This window comes from Leptodactylus fuscus, chromosome 4 (assembly GCF_031893055.1).
Source record: "Leptodactylus fuscus isolate aLepFus1 chromosome 4, aLepFus1.hap2, whole genome shotgun sequence".
NCBI lineage: Eukaryota > Metazoa > Chordata > Amphibia > Anura > Leptodactylidae > Leptodactylus > Leptodactylus fuscus.
Window position 1 is genome coordinate 175,607,964 of NC_134268.1, and position 18,357 is coordinate 175,626,320.

General features: G+C 42.4%; 1 protein-coding gene across 1 annotated transcript in view; it reads right to left on the minus strand.

Annotated features, from left to right (window-relative positions):
* Nucleotides 1-1,945: 1,945 nt before the first annotated feature.
* Nucleotides 1,946-18,357, minus strand: part of PLEKHA8 (pleckstrin homology domain containing A8) — a 39,270-nt gene continuing 22,858 nt past the window's right edge. Inside the window, exons 7-14 of the mRNA XM_075271439.1 lie at nt 11,362-11,522; nt 9,666-9,870; nt 8,409-8,494; nt 7,351-7,409; nt 6,465-6,595; nt 5,856-5,926; nt 4,619-4,680; nt 1,946-2,892 (exon numbers count right to left, since the gene is read on the minus strand). Of these exons, the coding sequence (XP_075127540.1) occupies nt 2,695-2,892; nt 4,619-4,680; nt 5,856-5,926; nt 6,465-6,595; nt 7,351-7,409; nt 8,409-8,494; nt 9,666-9,870; nt 11,362-11,522 (973 nt within the window). The 3' untranslated portion in view covers nt 1,946-2,694. The remainder of the gene's footprint in view (nt 2,893-4,618; nt 4,681-5,855; nt 5,927-6,464; nt 6,596-7,350; nt 7,410-8,408; nt 8,495-9,665; nt 9,871-11,361; nt 11,523-18,357) is intronic.

Below are 18,357 nucleotides of genomic sequence, written 5' to 3' on the forward strand. Positions count from 1 at the left end.
CCAGTTGTCTCGGGTTTGAAGGGGGCCTTTTCCAGACGACATGTTTCAGCTCCTTCCAAAGATGCTCAATAGGATTTAGGTCAGGGACCATAGAAGGCCACTTCAGAATAGCCCAATGTTTTCCTCTTAGCCATTCTCGGGTGTTTTTAGCTGTGTGTTTTGGGTCATTATCCTGTTGCAAGACCCATGGCCTGCGACTGAGACCAAGCTTTCTGACACCGGGCAGCACATTTCTCTCTAGAATCCCATGATAGTCTTAGGGCCCTTTCACACGGCGTAAGCGCACTGCTCATTTAGACATGTATACACGTGTCCGAGCGCGGCGCTTCAAAACATTGATTTCAATGGGAAGCGAGTGTATATCGGCATATACGCGCGCTTCCCACTGAAACATGGCGCCGCGCTCGGACAAGTGAATACGTGTCTAAATGAACGGCGCACTTACGCCGTGTGAAGGGGCCCTTCAGGTTTCATTGTACCCTGCACAGATTCAAGACACCCTGTGACAGATGCAGCCCCGGAACATAACAGAGCCTCCACCATGTTTCACAGTAGGGACAGTGTTCTTTTCAAGATATGCTTCATTTCTCCATTTGTGAACATAGACCTGATGTGCCTTACCAAAAAAATTAGATTTTTGTCTGATCTGTCCATCGGACATTCTCCCAGAAGCTTCTTGGCTTGTCAACATGTCGTTTGGCTATTATTACTTTTGTCAGGTTTAAGTTATTTCTGTGACCATTGTAGGCTTTTCTATTATTAAACGAGGGTTACCAACAATTTTGTCCACGTGTGTAAGATTACACATGGAGTACAGCAGATGGAAACAATATAAGAGTAATTTATTCAGAAAAGAATAGAGATTACGTTAATGGAAACACATAATGAGAACTATAAAACAACAAAAGAAGTAATTGATCTTTGGTCTCTATGAGAAAGCAGCGACGGGTATGAATTTCACCTTAAATTATTCCAACTAATTTAGCATCTGTTCCCCTGGTGTTAATATTATCAGCTCGTCTGTAGTCTTCCTAGAGTAGACATACCGTACATAGTTTCCTATAGGTCATAGTTTTCCACTTGGTTTTGCTCAACAGCTGGTACCCGGACTCCTTCCTGCAACTGAGAAGTGGTTCATCGTCTGGCTGCGGCCTGCGCCGTCTTCTCAGCAGCACACTTACAATCCCTCTACGGTAACCCGATAGTGGCCCTACCAGTATAAGTATACAACACCCTGCTAAACTTAAGATACCGTCTCTCCCAGGTATCATATGGCAGCTGAATTTCCTGAAAGAGCATGTTGTTTAAGCAGAGGTAAAAATAAGGTAGTTTATTCATATGTATTCAGAGAACACAATGCCCTATGTCACAGATGCTGAGCCCAACCTGAAGATTTATTTTTTTCTCCAGGAAATTGACCTGGATATTCTGCATTTAGGCCGAATTCACAAACCCATCAATGTCAATGCAGTTTTCAGAAATCTACACGTAGCTGCAGAAACAACCCCATTCACAAGTATGGAACAGATGTTCAGCCACAGAAAATTCGGCAACAAATCTGCCATGTGTGAACACACTGCTTGCATGATATGGCATGACTCCTAACCTTAAGATAATATTCATACCTATCAGGACAGACATTGCCTATATGGACAATAAAATAATGAGGACAGTGGTGTTGGGGGCAGATTCAGGACTGCTGGGACCACTTGCTATTAATCTAAGCAGCAGTGTAGGTAGTTGGGGGGGCAGAGGGAGCAGCTGCCCCGGGTCCACTAACTCTGTGGGGCCCACCCTGGGGCCGCCATTAATGCTTTACTTTTATCTATATCGGTGTCTGCAGATCGTCTCACTTGGACAGGTTTGCCCCACTGTGCTCAAACTCTAGCTCTGAGCCTATGTGAAGAGCCGCAGCAGATAGCAGCTCCAGATATGGCAGACTTGGTCTCTTTCAGTGCCTGCCATGCACCATACTTTCCCTGTGGCGCACAGTAGGAGAGTCGAGGTCCATGTTGCCAGACCTGCAGGTTGGACTTCAGTATAAAACATAGTTGTAATGTTAAGACAACCTACTTAAATGACTACTAGGTGCGAACCTTAAAAATCGCCCTAATCAGAGAAAAGAATACAGAAAATACAGCAGATGTGATAGGAATTTAAAATTCTATTTTCCCATTTATTAAATACCCTTCATAAAGCAAAGACCTATAGTCCAAGCTATAGCCAACAAAGCTGGAGACAAAGTGTCCTGAGAGATTACATAGAAGAACATAGGCGTTCTGTCCCATGATGTTGAGGCAAGCTTCCACCAGAGGTAGGTGAACTGGCAGGTGGTAGAGGATCATGGGCGCAGGCTCTCCGGATGAGCTGCGGTTGGTAAAGGGTCTATGGCGACAGTCTGTGATCTGTTACACAATCATCTTTATGTACTTAAAAAAAGTCATTACAAAAAAAGCTGCATCTTGTTGATTACAATTAGATCCATAAATAAAAATAGTTAAAGATTACAATGAAGAGATCCTGAAGCACAATAATCCTTTTTGGATGCATTTTGGGCACCTCCGAGATCAGACGATCCTGGATACAAAACTTGATTGTGACTCCTGGAGGTGACGTCTATTCACACATTGATATAGTACGCCCAGGAAGGAGACGTTACATGTGAAATCCCTGAACTGGAGCAGGCGTGACCGGTCATACAACTTCATCCGATTCTAGGCCATGCTCTTCATACAAAGTGTCCAAAATATTTAGCTGCTTCTCCATAGCTGGCAGGTAAATGCCAAGATCCCTCATCATAGCGTCGTAGAAAAATTCATCGGACTCATCTCCTTCCTTTACAGTCAGAGCAGCCACAAATCCCTCATAAGATGGGGCAGCTCTTAAGGCCAGCTGTAAGAAATGTGCAGAATATTAGTACATAAGATTACACCTTGCTCAGAAAGATTTTGCAGTAGTGTATTTGAAATCGCAGTTTTTTTTTTCTGCAATGTGTGGATGGGATTAGCCAAAATCCTACCCACCTAGGGCTGAAGCCCTAGGTTTGAATCCCACCAGGAACAACATATGCAAGGAGTTTGTATGTTCTCCTCGTGTTTGCGTGGATTTCCTCCCATTCTACAAAGACATAATAGTAGATTAAAAGAAATGTACATTGTGATCCCTATATGGGGTTCACAATCTACAATAAAAAAAAATCCTATCCACTTTGCAGGTACTGTAAAATGCAGCGTTTTTGCTGCAGCCATTTTCACAATGTGTGGCCCCAACCTCAGTCCCTATGTTGCAAAAAAGTTTTTTTTTCTGTTGCAGATTTTGCCACGGTTTTATGGGCCAAAGCCAGGAATGGATTGAACAGAAGGAAAAAATATAAGAGCTTCTTGACATTGGCCCAAAAAAGCAGCAAAACATGCAACAAAAAAACCCTGCTTTTCCACAATGTGATGCCGCATGAAGCAAAAGAGTTAAAAAAAAAAAAAAAAAAAAAAAAAAAAAAGTAGAGAAAAAACATAGCTTTTTTACCACAGCATTTGTTTCTACCACTATTTAATATATTGGGATAATGCTTACGATTCTGCAGCTAAAGTTAACATGTGAAAAACTGCATTGTCAAATATTGAGTGGACAAAATTAACAAAAATCTCATTCACTTTGTTAGTCCAGTAAGATATAGATTTATTTTCTGCTGCGTCTACGCGGCCAGAAATGCTGTGTTTCAGCAATGTGGGGATTGGTGCCCATAGTGCAAAAAGCAGCTGAAATTGGCTGTGGTTTATCCCACATTTTACTTCTGTGGCTGGATTACTTTTTAACCTTTGCATTGCCAGACACTTTGTGCTTCATGTTATTTTTATCAATGTATTGGATTTTCTTAAATCTCATCCACTACACTGGTCCTGTATATCACATGCCTGCCGGTTAGCCAGCGGCCTGCACCACATCTGGCCCCAGCCTAAGAAAAATGGATCCTTTTGCAATAGCACAGATTTCTGATATTGTATCACAAGAGGAAAAAAAATGTGGACAGGAATACACACTATAGAAAAGGGCCACACTTTTGAGGCGAAAATGGATGCATTTCAAGAGCTAAAAATATGTTATGAAAGTAGAAAATTATAAAAAATAACAATGTACATCTGTTTGAGAAAAGATGCCCAAAAATGATTGTGTTTCAGAAGAAAATCCTTACAGAAAAAAAACTATATAAAACAAAAAACAGTTCTAGACTGCCACCTATAGGCTGTATGCAGTACACCATATTCTCTCGGAAATAATTAACTGGTAATAATAATAATAATAAATTTTATTTATATAGCACCAACATATTCCAGTGTGATGAAGTAGAAGGCCGATTTTCACACTACGCTTTTATTTCAGTGTTTGGTTTCCATCCAGCAAAAAGAAAAAACATAAAATACTAACAAATACGAATGGCGCACTTCAGACCGTGCAGAGTATAATGGGGTAGCTTCAGGTTTCTATCATGGTGGACATCATTCTACCTGACAAACCAGAATACTAGGTTATTCCATTCGGTTTTACATTTTTGGGGTTACAGAGCCTCGACGCAGAAGTGAACCTAGACGGACCAGTATTAACATCCAGATATTACACTTACCGCAAACACACCTCTGACCACCCAGCCATGATACTGACGTAAGGTTTTACCATAAGCATTACCTGAAAAGAGAGTGGCCATAAGTTACATATTATATATTACAGCCTGTGTTGCAGATTCCACCATTTTTTATTAAAAGCGCCGTTTTTCTAACAAGACACCACAACAAGATCCATTGTGCGACAGCCCAGCAATGGGTTCTGTAAATGTGAACATTGCCTAAGTTGTTAGTGCTGCTGTCGGCTTGATAAAGACTACACAAGCATGTATGTAGGGATATATCCAGAACTAGATAACCAGCGGCCTTCTAGTCCCATCCATAAAGATAAAGGAACTTCACTACCCTATGATATTTTTCATTGCCATTGCATTTTTCTATGCTGGTCATATAAACTAAAGTAGCCATGTCATCACTTTCCTGATACACCTGCATGCTCAGCTCAGTACTGCATTAGAGAGGGAAGAAAACCTGGCAGACAGGTTGGTTTATATTTCTGAGCACAAGAATTAGGAGGGTGAAATCCAGCTGAATACTGAAGACTTTGCCTCGGATACAGCGTGGATACATGAAGTTTCTGTAAGAAACAGGAGCCAGAGCTCGGGCTGGACATGTCAAGAAGATCTAATAGTAACAAGGCCTCAGGCAACTCCAAAACTGTTCCCTCAGCAACGAAGACAGATTTTAAGTCTTAACTAAAAAGGTTTTATGGTAGGACTTGATCATCACTTACTGTTCAGCGGTGAATAGTCCATTGTAAAGAAAAAAAAATACAATATATATATATATATATATATATATATATATATATATATATATATATATATATATATATACATACACACACACATATAGTAGTGCACATATGTAACCACCACTTCATTCATCTCTAAGGGCAGGGGTGTAACTTGAGGGGGTGCACAGGGTGCAGTCGCAACCGGGTCCAGGAGCCTTAGGGGGGCCCATAAGCACTGGCATCACTATTTAGATCTCAGTGATGGAAGCTATGACCTGTCCCATAAGTCAAGGGAACCCACAGGTTACACTCCCCACCACGCTCATTCTTTTATCTATTTTCTCATTTGTAGGAGCGTATCTATAGGGGATGCACAAGTAGCAGTCGCCAATGGCCCCAAACCCTGGGGGACCCATGTTCCCATGATCAGTGAGGATCTCAATAATTAGACACTTCTGACATAAATAAGAATTAGCACTGAATATGCCACGTCACACACTTACTTAATGCTGCCTGAATGTTATTTTCACCACTTTTCACTTCTGCGAGAAATTGAAACAGGAACTTCAGGCCCCTGCAGTAAGAAAGAAGAAAATTAGGATTGTCTGCTGGACTTGTGGTTCATCCACGGCTCTGAACACCAGTACTGAGATGTTCATTAATATGGTGATAGCTTTACTACTGGAATATATGGTCATTCTATACTACCATTGTTACACTAGGGTCTTTTTCAAGGCACTTTTTTTCCCCATTTTTATGAGAATAAGATGAATGTTTCCACTATGATCTTGGATCAGTCTTGGATTGACCACATACTGGTCAGTCATAAACGCATTCAGTCGCAAGATAACCCTCCCAAACCCTTTATACACATACAAGACCAGCACCCCTGAGTCCTCAATGGGGCGAGCAGAATAAGCCGCTGCCAGACACACAAGAAAATGGCCAACCTGACAAGGTCAGCAAACTCAGTTGGCATTCATTGTGTGTGAGTGTTCTAAGAGATACTTACTTTACATAAGTGACTGATACAATAATAAAGTGATAAGACAATACTGCTATAATTATGTGCATATTCATACAGTCCCACAACCTCTGGTATATCTGATCACCTTTTCAGCCACAGGAGGGCTTCAGTCGCAGAATTCCGCACTTGAGCCAGGTTATTGCTAACTTCATGCAGTACGATCTTCTGAAGGGTTGTCAGTTCTTCCTTATTGGTAATGTATTTCTGATTTATTTTCTGAAAAGTAAAATAACAATTGTTTAGTCCTGGGGACCTAAATGTAGGTGAACACTGGCATATCTAATGTCCATTCAGAGGTGTAAAACAGAAATGATAACAAAGGCTACAAATGCCAAAATGTGTCCTGGATGATGTAAGAAAGGCAAATGCTCTAATACAGGGGTAGCGAACCTTCGGCTCTCCAGCTGCTGTGGATCTACAACTCCCAACATGCTCCATTCACTTCCATGGGAGTTTCAAGTACAGCAGAGCAAGTATACATGCTGGGAGTTGTAGTTTTGTAACAGCTGGAGAGCTGTATGTTCCCTACCCCTGATCTAATACATGAACCCAACGGCAATCATTTGATTTGTTGTGGACGTGTATTCACTTTGACGTACCTACATGCACTGGAGACAACAGTGCTGGTTTCAAAGGGGATAAGGAGAGTAGTCTGTGGGCAGTGCGTGGTAAGCACACGGAGCCCATTATAGTCTATGGGGTCCATGCACTTTGTCAGCACTTCGCTTGCAATTGCATTCTGTCCGGGGGGGTGTCCATGCGGACTCCTTCCGGAAGAAATACAAGCGCTAGTGTGAATCAACCCTAAGGTAGAACACCAGTATAAATAAAAATCATAAAATTCACAAAACAACCAGGACTAGAATAATAAACCATCAAAGAATGATCCATGGGGTCCGACCAAAGGCAGCCAATATGAAAGGAGTAGCAGAAATACAAAACTGAATTCAGAAAATTTATTCTTAACTCACCTTTATGTTTCCAACAAAATCCATTTTTACAGGTGCAAATACAGTTGATCCGAGCTTGTCTATAGAGAGAGACAAACAATGTTACCAAGTCTTTATCCTAATACTTTTAGCAGTATTACTCCCAACTCTGAGCAACATTCAATTCAATATATTATGTAAAAAAATGTAAAGGCAGTCTACTATGACCCCACTGAATATTCTACTGTCACCACCGTGTCACAGCACATTATAGTAATAGACAAAATGGCTTCTGCTGTATAAGTCAATTCTGTATATTCATAGAAAAAGAACTTTGACGTGTATTACAAATGAGGTAGCTGGTCCCCTCAGATTCCTGTCATCTTCTACATGTACAGAAGGCTGTGGGAGTTGATCTTTCCACTGCTATGATATCAGCCATGCTACTTGAGCAGAAAGAACAGTGCTCCTGTTGCAGAAGGCCCGCCCCCAGTGCACTAACTGATTTGCATAAAATGCTAATTTTTTTTATCACTGTAATATAACGCGGTGGTTGCAGTTGAATATGCCTGGGGGATGTGGTAGACTCCCTTTAAGAGTCTGTCAGTTAGTGAGAGGTCAGTACTTCATATACCAACCAACATGGGGCACTACACATCACAGTGCGACCAGAACCAGGCTTCTTAGTTGTGTTCATGCCAATATTAAGGAGCCATCTCCCTCCTGGGCGGTGGCTTCCTATAAGATCTTATAGAGAGCCACCGCCCAGGTACAAAATCTTATACCTGGGAGCTCACTTAATAAAATTGTAATTTGGCTGCACCCCGCAGTATTTTAATATTCCCTTGGTTGATGTTATTTTGAAACATTATCTGACAAGTCACTGAGACATTTAGGAAGATGAAATTAGAGAGGGGGTTCACACTTTTCCACTTTCACCAATTTGACAAAAGTATTTTTTTTCTACATATTTCTTTCCATGCTAGACAATACAGAAATATGCAATGGCGAAAGAACCTCAAGTACAGCTATATACAGCAGTCCTAAAAGATACGCACGTATCAATATAGTATGCATGAATCTACATTATGGGCACATACCTAAAACTGGGACTATTGCATAGCAGGAGTCCAGGAAATATTCTGTGGGTATACCATTCTCATCTTCATAAACAAGATCACTGAATCTGAAAGGAAACAGACAAATGTACCGCCATCACATGTGGATCAGATACTCAGTAACTCACAGTTAAAGGGATACTATCATTCAAACGCCTTTTTTTCTCAGTAACACATCGGAATAGCTTTAAGAAAGTCTATTCTTCGCCTACCTTTCGTTGTCTTCTCCGCGCCGCCGTTCGCTTGAAATCCCGTTTTTTTGTCGGTATGCAAATGAGTTCTCCTGCAGCACTGGTGGCGGGCCCCAGCGCTCAAACAGCCATAGTTCTATGGCCATAGAACTACAGGAGCGTACTGCGCATGCTCGCGTAAGCAGCCACAAAAAAATGGCTGTCCGCATGAGAAGTCGGCTCTGCCCGAGGCCCGCTGGTAGAGCCGACTTGCGCATGCACTGAATTTTGCCCCCCCCCCCCCCGCCTGAAGAAAACGTGTAAAGAGGCCGTTGCTGACGAAGATGGAGGCGGTGCTGGAGACAGTTCTCTTGCAGCATTGGGGACGCCCCCAGTGCTGTTTGAGTACTGGGGCCCGCCCCCAGTGCTGCAAGAGAACTCATTTGCATACCGACAAAAAGCGGGATTTCAAGCGAACGGTGGCGTGGAGAAGACAACGAAAGGTAGGAGATGAATAGCCTTTCTTAAGGCTATTCCGAAGTGTTACTGAGAAAACAAGGCGTTTGAATGGTAGGAACCCTTTAAGTCCTAGTCCAGCCTGGAAGCAATACTATGTTACCACAGTGGAATTTGAGGAACTCTGTGTCTTAGTGCGTTGAAAAAAAAACATGTTCGTCACTGTCTCCCACTGAAAATAATGGTTGACAGATTCAAGGCAGTATATGGAAGGATTTGAAAGAGAAGAACCCACTGAAATTATGCAATGTGAACAAACTCCAAGTTTGTATGGCGAGTGAGCAGCAGAACTCACTGTATGTAAATCTAGGGGCTGGGGTATATATAGTTTATACTGTATTGAATAGTGTAGTTAAATACACTTTCCTATACAGAGACCTCTAAGAAGGCACATTTATTTACATGGAGGCTTATGGGCTAGATGTCTTTATACAGCGGCACACCATGGAAACTTATGTCAGGGTTATAGATCAGGAAAACCTTCCATAAAATACTGTACAAAAAAACCCCTACAAATCGTGGCTAGAAATGCTACCTTATGGCGTCTTCTTACCTGTGACTCATTGTGCTGAAAAACGTCTGGGGCAGAATTCTACTATTGCCTCCTCCTTCATCCACATTACCTCCTCCTTCATCTTGCTGCAAGGTGCCATCCCCTGCGTGTAAATCTACATACGTGTCATTCACATTGTTTTCTAAGTGACAGTCACCTAGGTCCTCTGTAGTTGGTGGATTTATGGCTGGATCACTTTCAGTTCCTACAGGAAAAAAAATGCAATCAATCACATCAAAGTATTATGACTCCTAGATACAGTAAATGTCCTTAAAGTAAAAGTGTACCTTTGAAAGCCATTTAGTTGCCTGGAGCCACCAATAGGGGGAGCACAGCAACTTACTATATGACTCTGCGATGGGAAGCAGGGGACCTGGGACTCTAAAGGTGCATTCACACGGAGGAATATGGCAAGGAATTTGCTGTGGAATTTCAGCCCTGAAAAAAGCCTCCCATTGACTTCAATGGGTTACACACCAATTTCTTCACCATTTTCCTCCATGTGAATGGACCTTAACTGAAAAATAGAGCTCAGCTAAAGGATTAAAGGGGAAAGTGAGCCTGCGGACTGAAGGTAACTGCACCTTGATGAGTATAAGTGCAACAGCAAAAAAAACTTTTTTTTTTTTTTTTTTTGGCAGTGACAAGTTCATATATACACAAGTTCAGCCATATATATATATATATATATATATATATATATATATATATATATATATATATAGGCTACTGTCTGTGGTGGCCTCCATGCGGGAGAATAAATCCCACCCCATGTATGAGACCTTGATGGGACTTGGCAGCACTGTAAGTGACCGTCTGCTTCACCCCAAGTGTGAGAAGGAGCGCTATTGCAGGTCCTTCCTTCCAACCGCGACCAGGCTGTATAATCTACATTAGACCAAGCGAAGATCACTCCGCACAGAGAACTAATGATTATGACGATGACCATGAAGTCTTCCTTCTTTCTCTTCCGTTTTTCCTTAGCTGCTATGGACTCTCTATATCTTATATCTATATCTTCTCTTCACAGCATATGTGTGCCTACGTCTGTATTATATTACTGTGTATTATCCTGTACCTGTATTACTATGCTGCTGTAACATACTGAAATTTCCCCAATGTGGGACTATTAAAGGATTATCTTATCATATATATATATATATATATATATATATATATATATATTTTATATATACTGTATATTGTACTAGCTGAATGACATACATTAGTTGCTGCTGTCTAGACCACAGCGGGTAGCATACATCCAGGAACATTATCATTTTTCTATCAATGGCATCCTCAGTGATATCTAGCCAGTATTGGCAGACAAATGTCTCTGATTTGAGGTTACCCATTTATTGATCTTGCAATATATGTATAGTTCCTGGTGTAATAGGTTGTCATTCACAGTGGAATATGATTGATACTAAGTACATAGGTTAGAGTGGAGAAGGGAGGGGGACACAGAGAGTGAGAGCAGGAAGAGGAATCATGGGAAATGTAGTTTGTCCACAGATTCACTGCATGTAGATAACAGTGATACAAGGAGCAGAAAGTACAATCCAGACAAGCACAGGCTGCACATGGGGACAGGGGGTATTTAGCACTGCTGTGGATACATTTTCAGATCATTTTAAAAGCTGGATAACCCATTTAATAAGTTAATCGATACAGTTCATGAGGTCTGTTTCTTTACCTTCTAGGTGTTCGGATTTGTCATTTTCCTGGGAAGATACAGGGAGAGTCTCAGAAATTTCCATACCAAGAACACGAATATTTTCAATTATGGAATGATCGTGAGGATTGGTCTCCTCTTTTACAGAGCTGTTCTCTACATTATTATTCATCTCCATTTTCCTAAAGGATTATATTAGAAAATGTATTGTTAGATTATTAACAGACATAAAATAACAGATAGATAGATAGATAGATAGATAGATAGATAGATAGATAGATAGATAGATGTGTACACACACAGTGAAATCTTTCCAGAAGATCACTCCTTTGAGTAGTTCCCATCCTCTTAAACACTAGGTGGAGATACCTTTGAACCCCCCCCCCCCACACACACATTGGACTTCCATACAGTGTGATACTAATATGGACACAGCTCTGTGCCGCATCACTGGACTGCAAGTAAGGAAGAAGAGACTTCTAAGGAATATTAAGGGAGAAAAATGACCAGCATCACACCGCAGCAGCGAGTCCATGTCATGATCAAGTAAGTCTGCCAGTTAGGTGCCCAGTATATAAATCCCAATGTTGCCAGGACAACCTTGGAAAGTGGGTCACAAAAAAGGGATGGGTTTTACATATACCCCAGACCAAAATGGGCATTCTTGGGGCGTTCCCAGGTGGGCTTTACAGTTCAGAGTTTTAGCCCAAGAAGAGTCAGCAAGTATGGTCAAGGTTAAAAATTTGGAGGGGGGGGGGGGGATGGAAGTCATGTTGAGGTCTAGTAATGAGAGACGGAGCAGGCTGAGGACCACTATTTAAAGGGATACTGTACTGGAAATTAGAACAGTTAATGTATAAAGTTTGTGAGAATTGAGACAGCCCTCTATGCACACCCTGTATCAACTGTACTGGAAGGATGGACGTGTCACATACTCCTATATCAGCCACCTTTAACCTAGAGTAGAAAAACTATTACTCTTTGCATGCCCTGACAGCTAGAGTCACCCGATGGAGACTTCAGCTTTACATGAGGTTGGGGATTTATTGATAGTCCGTATTCTGCATAGATTGCGGCTGGACCCTGACACTACACTCTTGAGAGCTGACTGCCTGGAGTCTTGCTGATTTCTATTAAGCTATATATGCACCGTCACACTAGTACCTTCAATGAAAGGCTGACCGACAACCTGGTTGTCGATCAGTGATTTTGGGTTCTTATTTTGGTTTCCCTGCATTACTGGAAACTGCATCGGAGGGCAGCCGGTTCACACTATACCACAGATTTATCATATACCATGACATGGGAGATTAATGAAGACTGGCGTATCCAATGCCAACCTTCCTGTCTCATGTGATGGCCGAGAGTGTGCGTTTTTTATGACAGGGTACATCCTCTGCCTTCAGTGCAATATAAGCCAGCTCAAAGCAAATGCAGATTTCCAACATTATTCACACCAATTTTCAGGTGTAAATGATAAGAAATCTGGCAGGATTTTTGGCTCCACTCTCAGTATGCCCCTTTTAGTTGTGGAAAGGTACGTGGGTGGCTCAAAAACCATCAGCAGCAACAATACTTAAAAAGATACAAACCTTGGGAAATCTGGCACAGAATAATAATGAATATCCCCTGTAGAGTGTGAACTAGAGCCTCTCATTCATACGGTATATATTTCTCAACCACACCTAACCTCTTGTCTTCCTCACAATACTGTATGTTTGCTACAATGTATTAGTGTAGGCAAGAGCTATCTGCCTATGGTGACATGCACATGATTGTGTGCATGTTGCTGGTCTGTGATTGAACGGCACGCGGCCCCATTATTTGAGGTCAGTGAATTTGGATTGCAAAACGGATAGAAATAGGAACTGTCCAGAGTTTTGATCACGAGGCCGTGAAAATACATGGTCCTATGTATGGGGCCATAGAAATGAATGGGTCAGTGTACCATCCATGAAAAACACAGCTATCACACTAAGGGTGCCAAGCTAGCCGTACACGAGTGCTTCCCATTCACTTCAATGGGAGCGCTCAGAGAGAAAAAAGCAGTCCATTCATTTCAATGGGGAGCGCTTGTATGCCAGCTCCCATTGAAATGAATGGGATCTGCTTTTATACACGCTGATTCTGAACGTGTTTTAACGTTCAGAATCAGGCAGCGTATCCGTAGTGTGAATGCACCCTAACTAGGCCTCATTAACATGACCGTTTGCACAAATAAGTTTTGCTTCAGTATGTATAGCTTAAGGAATTGTCTACACTGATACACTGTAAAAAACCGTGAGCGTTACAAGCAATGTCTAATATAATGGCCTGATTTTACTTAAAGATTATGTGCATCTTCTCAGACTTCTTTTTCATACTTTATTTGCATATCAAATTTAAAAAAAAATGAAGCAATTTTGCAATAGGTTTTAAAGGGGTTTTCTGGGATGTTGATATTGATGACTTATTTTTCATGAACTTTCACCAGAGGGCAGCATTACTGGCTGAGCTGGCTTGGATTTTCACCAATTAGAAATGACCACCACCCAGAAGCAAACAGAACCACCCATGAGGTAATAGCCATTATGAGCTGTCAGCTGGCCTGGCTCTCCACCAATCAGAAAAGGGCACTGCACAGAGAACTAGAACCACCCATGAGGTAATCGCCATTATGAGCTCTCGGTTGGTTTGGTTCTCCACCAATCAGAAAAGGGCTCCGCCCAGATTTCCACCAATCAAAGAGCAGCTCTGGGTATAAATAGTAGCCACCTCCACCTATTCCCCTTATTCTTGGTTATTGTCTTGTACGGTAGCCATTCTGTTCCTTGTGAACATATCTCATAGAGAACGCAGGAGAATGAGCAAGACAAACAGGACATTCAGAGATGGCTTGAAGTTTCCAGTTAGCCATAATTCCCTTTCCTCAGAAAGTGATGAATACGGCCAACATTTCAGTGCTAATGCTCCAGTATTCCTGGATGCAGTGATGGAGTATTTGACTAAGGAGATCTTGTTCTTGGCAGGGTATGAAGCCCGGGCTTGGAGGAGTCACCATATCATACCCCATCACTTACAGCTGGCATTGTATCAGGTTGTAGATCTGAATAAACTCTTTAAAAATGTCACTACGCCCCGGGCTCCAATCCGGGATGTATACCAGTCTTTCATCCAGGTATCAGTGGTTTTCTGACTTTTTAAACGCCACTTGCGACTAAAATAATTGCCTAGCCCTAGCTGAAAACTATGTCAGCTATGAGCTTTTGTAGATTTCTGCAGAGGTGCACACCTTGTGGAAGATGCACCATTGTCTCATCACAAATCTGGCAAATCCTCTGCCGTTGCAGGGTCCATTAACACTAACATATAATACACTGGTCTTGATGAATCTGCCCCCTATGGCATTTTGCCACAGATTATAGTTTGTCTTCTATGCTGAAATGTGCGTCAAAAATGGCCACATAACAGTCCATGTAAGCAGTAGAAAGAAAGACAAGGATCTAGGGCTACCAGTAATGCAAAATATTTGCAAAGAGGGATGCCCCCTATTAGGAAAGATATAAAGCATAACTTTTAATAAATATAATTTTAAAATGCTAATAGGTGCGACAGGGCAGTGTATTATGATTTAAATGATGAACGGGTGTTGCTGTCACCTGCAACCACACTGCTTCACTTTGTTGATAATAGTAAACCTCAGTTGTGAAATGGTTACAAATACTCCAGGATCTAAAATTGGTATTAGCAATCGATGTCCCACATATATTGCTACATCAAATAAGGTATGTATATACCAAATATATAAACTGATCCCTAGACCATTGGTACAGGAGGTATACCTCTAATGGTATTGAGGTTATACCAAGTGGAACCAGCGTTCTAAAACAACAAACAATATACAACAGACTCTGAGTCTGTACAGTGTGTTATATGCAAGTGTCCACACGTCTAATGCCCCATTTGGCTCGACAGAGGCAGCTGGAGCTGTGACAAGGAATAGATAGAAAGTGCCCAAATGCTATTGCATTCAATCTACATCTAGTGTCTCGAATGCCTCAATAACTGCTGCATTCAATGCAATTAGTGTCTCTACGCGTTTCTTTACTGAAAGTAATTTATCAGGAGACTTGAGAATAATCCTGCCTATGGTGAATAAGCTAAGGTTAACTACACCCTAATAGATAGATATAACAGGTGTGCGGTCAAAACCGCAGTTGGCAGGACCCAGATGGTAGGTCCCGCTACTTCATAGAGGCCAACACTGCGTTTAGTAAGCCTCGCTCCTAAATAGTCTCAGAGCGGAGGATAAGCCCGCCCCCCTACAGAGGATTGCCCAATCGGGTGAGGTCAACAATTCTGACGTATCACCATGTCATCAGGAGGGCGTATCAAGGGCGGTGAAAGAAAATTATCATGAGATAAGTATACTGTACAGAGTAGTTTGCCACAAAGTATTCCCAGTCACAAATGCGGAAAGTCACTGGGCATCGATCAGCAGGATACATATTTTGGGGATCGCTGCACGTCACCACATTACATCTTATGTTTCCTCCAAACAGCCGCAGTGTGAATTACGGGCAAGGAAGATTAACCCGTGCGTGTAGGGATAAGATGATCTTACATAAGCACGTACCACAAATGGCTGGTATTAATAGTAAAGAATGCATTGATGACTGCAACTAACTTGTTCATTTAATTCACCCTGCAATTGGGTTATGTAAATTTAAACCCACACGGATACAATTTTATGACGCAACATGACAGGTACAGTGCGCCTACCACACGTGCATGGAAACATTTGGAATATGGCAAAAGAATCCTACATCCAGGATGGTGGGGCAATAATACCTGTACTACTAGACAGACTATGTTCTGTGTCCACTCCGTTTGTGATGGCTAGAACACCACAGTGGGACTTAGATAAAAGGTAAAAAAGAGATGCCATCATTGAGACCTGTGGGCTTAACCGAAGAGAATTGGAATATCCAATGTGCCTCACGGCATAGAATCTGTTCATCCCAATAACCTCCTCAAACATGTTTGGAAACCCTTTCAATGACCTGGAATTTAAGAGCGAAGGGATCTCCCCATGACAGTCCCAGATGTGCTTTGAGACTGGGGTGTTGACTCGTTTGACAACATCACCCACATGGTCGAGTACCCTTCTTCTCAACTGCCTTTGGGTTTTCCCTACATAGTTTTGCAGGCACGGGCAGGTAATCACATATACAACTCCCTCCGTTTTACAATTGGAGAAGTCCTTGATGTGAAAGACATGGCCCGTTACACATGCCCGTATCTGGGTTCCTCGTTGTATATAGGCATAAGCCCGACATGAGCCACATCTAAACATGCCAGCTGTGTGGATTTTTCCCAGCCAGGTATCATCTCTACACATAGGTAAGAGGTGACTATGTGTGATTTTGTCAGCTAGATTTCTACCCCTATGAAAGGCGATAGAAGGGTGCTCCAGAATAACATCCCGTATGTCGGAGTCCTGTTTAAGGATACTCCAGTGTGTTCTTATTACGTTGGTAACTTTACTAGAGTAGTTGTCAAAAGGTCTGATCATACGGATCAATTGTTGACTATTATTTCTAGTTCTTGGAACCAACAAGGTGTCCCTTGGTGTCCATCTTGCTGATTCCCTGGCTGAATCCAACAGTGCTTGAGGATACCCACGGGCCACAAACCATTCAAGTAGTGCCCTACTTTGAGGGTCAAAGTCGTCCATATTAGAGCAATTCCTCCGTAAACGGAAGAACTGCCCTTTTGGGATTCCTCGCTTTAGAGAAAACGGGTGGTGACTACCCCATTCCATTAAAGCGTCGGTGGCCGTGGGTTTTCTAAACAAGGTAGATGAAAATGTGCCATCAGAGTTGAGGGTAATCTGGATGTCCAGGAATGATACAGTATTCAGGTGGAAATGAGATGTAAAATGTAAATTCAACCCATTAATATTGAGGGCAATCACGAACTGGTTGAAGTCGTCAGCTGTGCCAGACCATACTATGATAATATCGTCAATGAACACGAGTCATAGCACTATGTGCCAGGCCAAGGATTCAGCATGCTGGCCAAATACAACAACCTCCTCCCAGTGTCCCAAATAAAGATTGGTAAAAGTGGGTGCGGCGGGTACCCCATTGCGATGCCCCACCGCTGATCACCAGCTCACTGTGATTGCCAAACTGTCTCTCCGGATCCCCAAGAAACCCCAAACCGTGGGGTATGGAGCTGTAGAGCGCCTCTACATCCAAGGTCACAAGGGCCACCCCAGATGGAACCTGGATGCCCTCCAGATGCCGGAGAACATCCATCGTGTCCCTGACATATGAGGGGAGAGCCAACACGAAGGGTCGCAACACTAGATCTAAATAGTTGCTGACACCTTCAGTGACTCCCCCATGCCAGAGACAATAGGGAGGCCCTTGAGGGGATGGTAGCCCTTATGGAGCTTGGGTAGGGCATAAAATGTGGGGACCCGGGGAAAGCTTGGATGCATATACTGATACTCCTGGTTCGAAATAAGACCCTGTGATTTGCCCTGGTCCAGGATTTGCAGGAGAGCCTCGGCATATTGAGGGGTGGGGTCTGTAGGGAGGATGTCATAGTTTGATCGATCCTCAAGTATTTTTTCGCACATTAGTCTGTACCTATCGCGGTCCATAATTACAATATAGCCGCCCTTGTCCGCTGCCTTAATTATGATGGATTCATCGGGCTCTAACGACTTAAGGGCGGCACGTTGGCTATTAATCAGATTTTTCCATTTAGGAACCGCATTGAGGGCCAGTTTAGATAGACTCTCTAGGACAACCTTTTCGAAGACGTCAATACACTTAGAATCACACGGCGGTGGATTCTTATGGTTTTTGGGGCGTACACTGGTCACCTGTAGGGTTTCATTATACCCCTGTCCTTCGAGATATAAACTCTCTAATGTCCTAATCCCCTCCAAATCTTCCACCTCCACTCCAAGTTCACGAGCTCTCCTACTTTCTACCGTGGACATGAACTTAGACCAGTGCAATT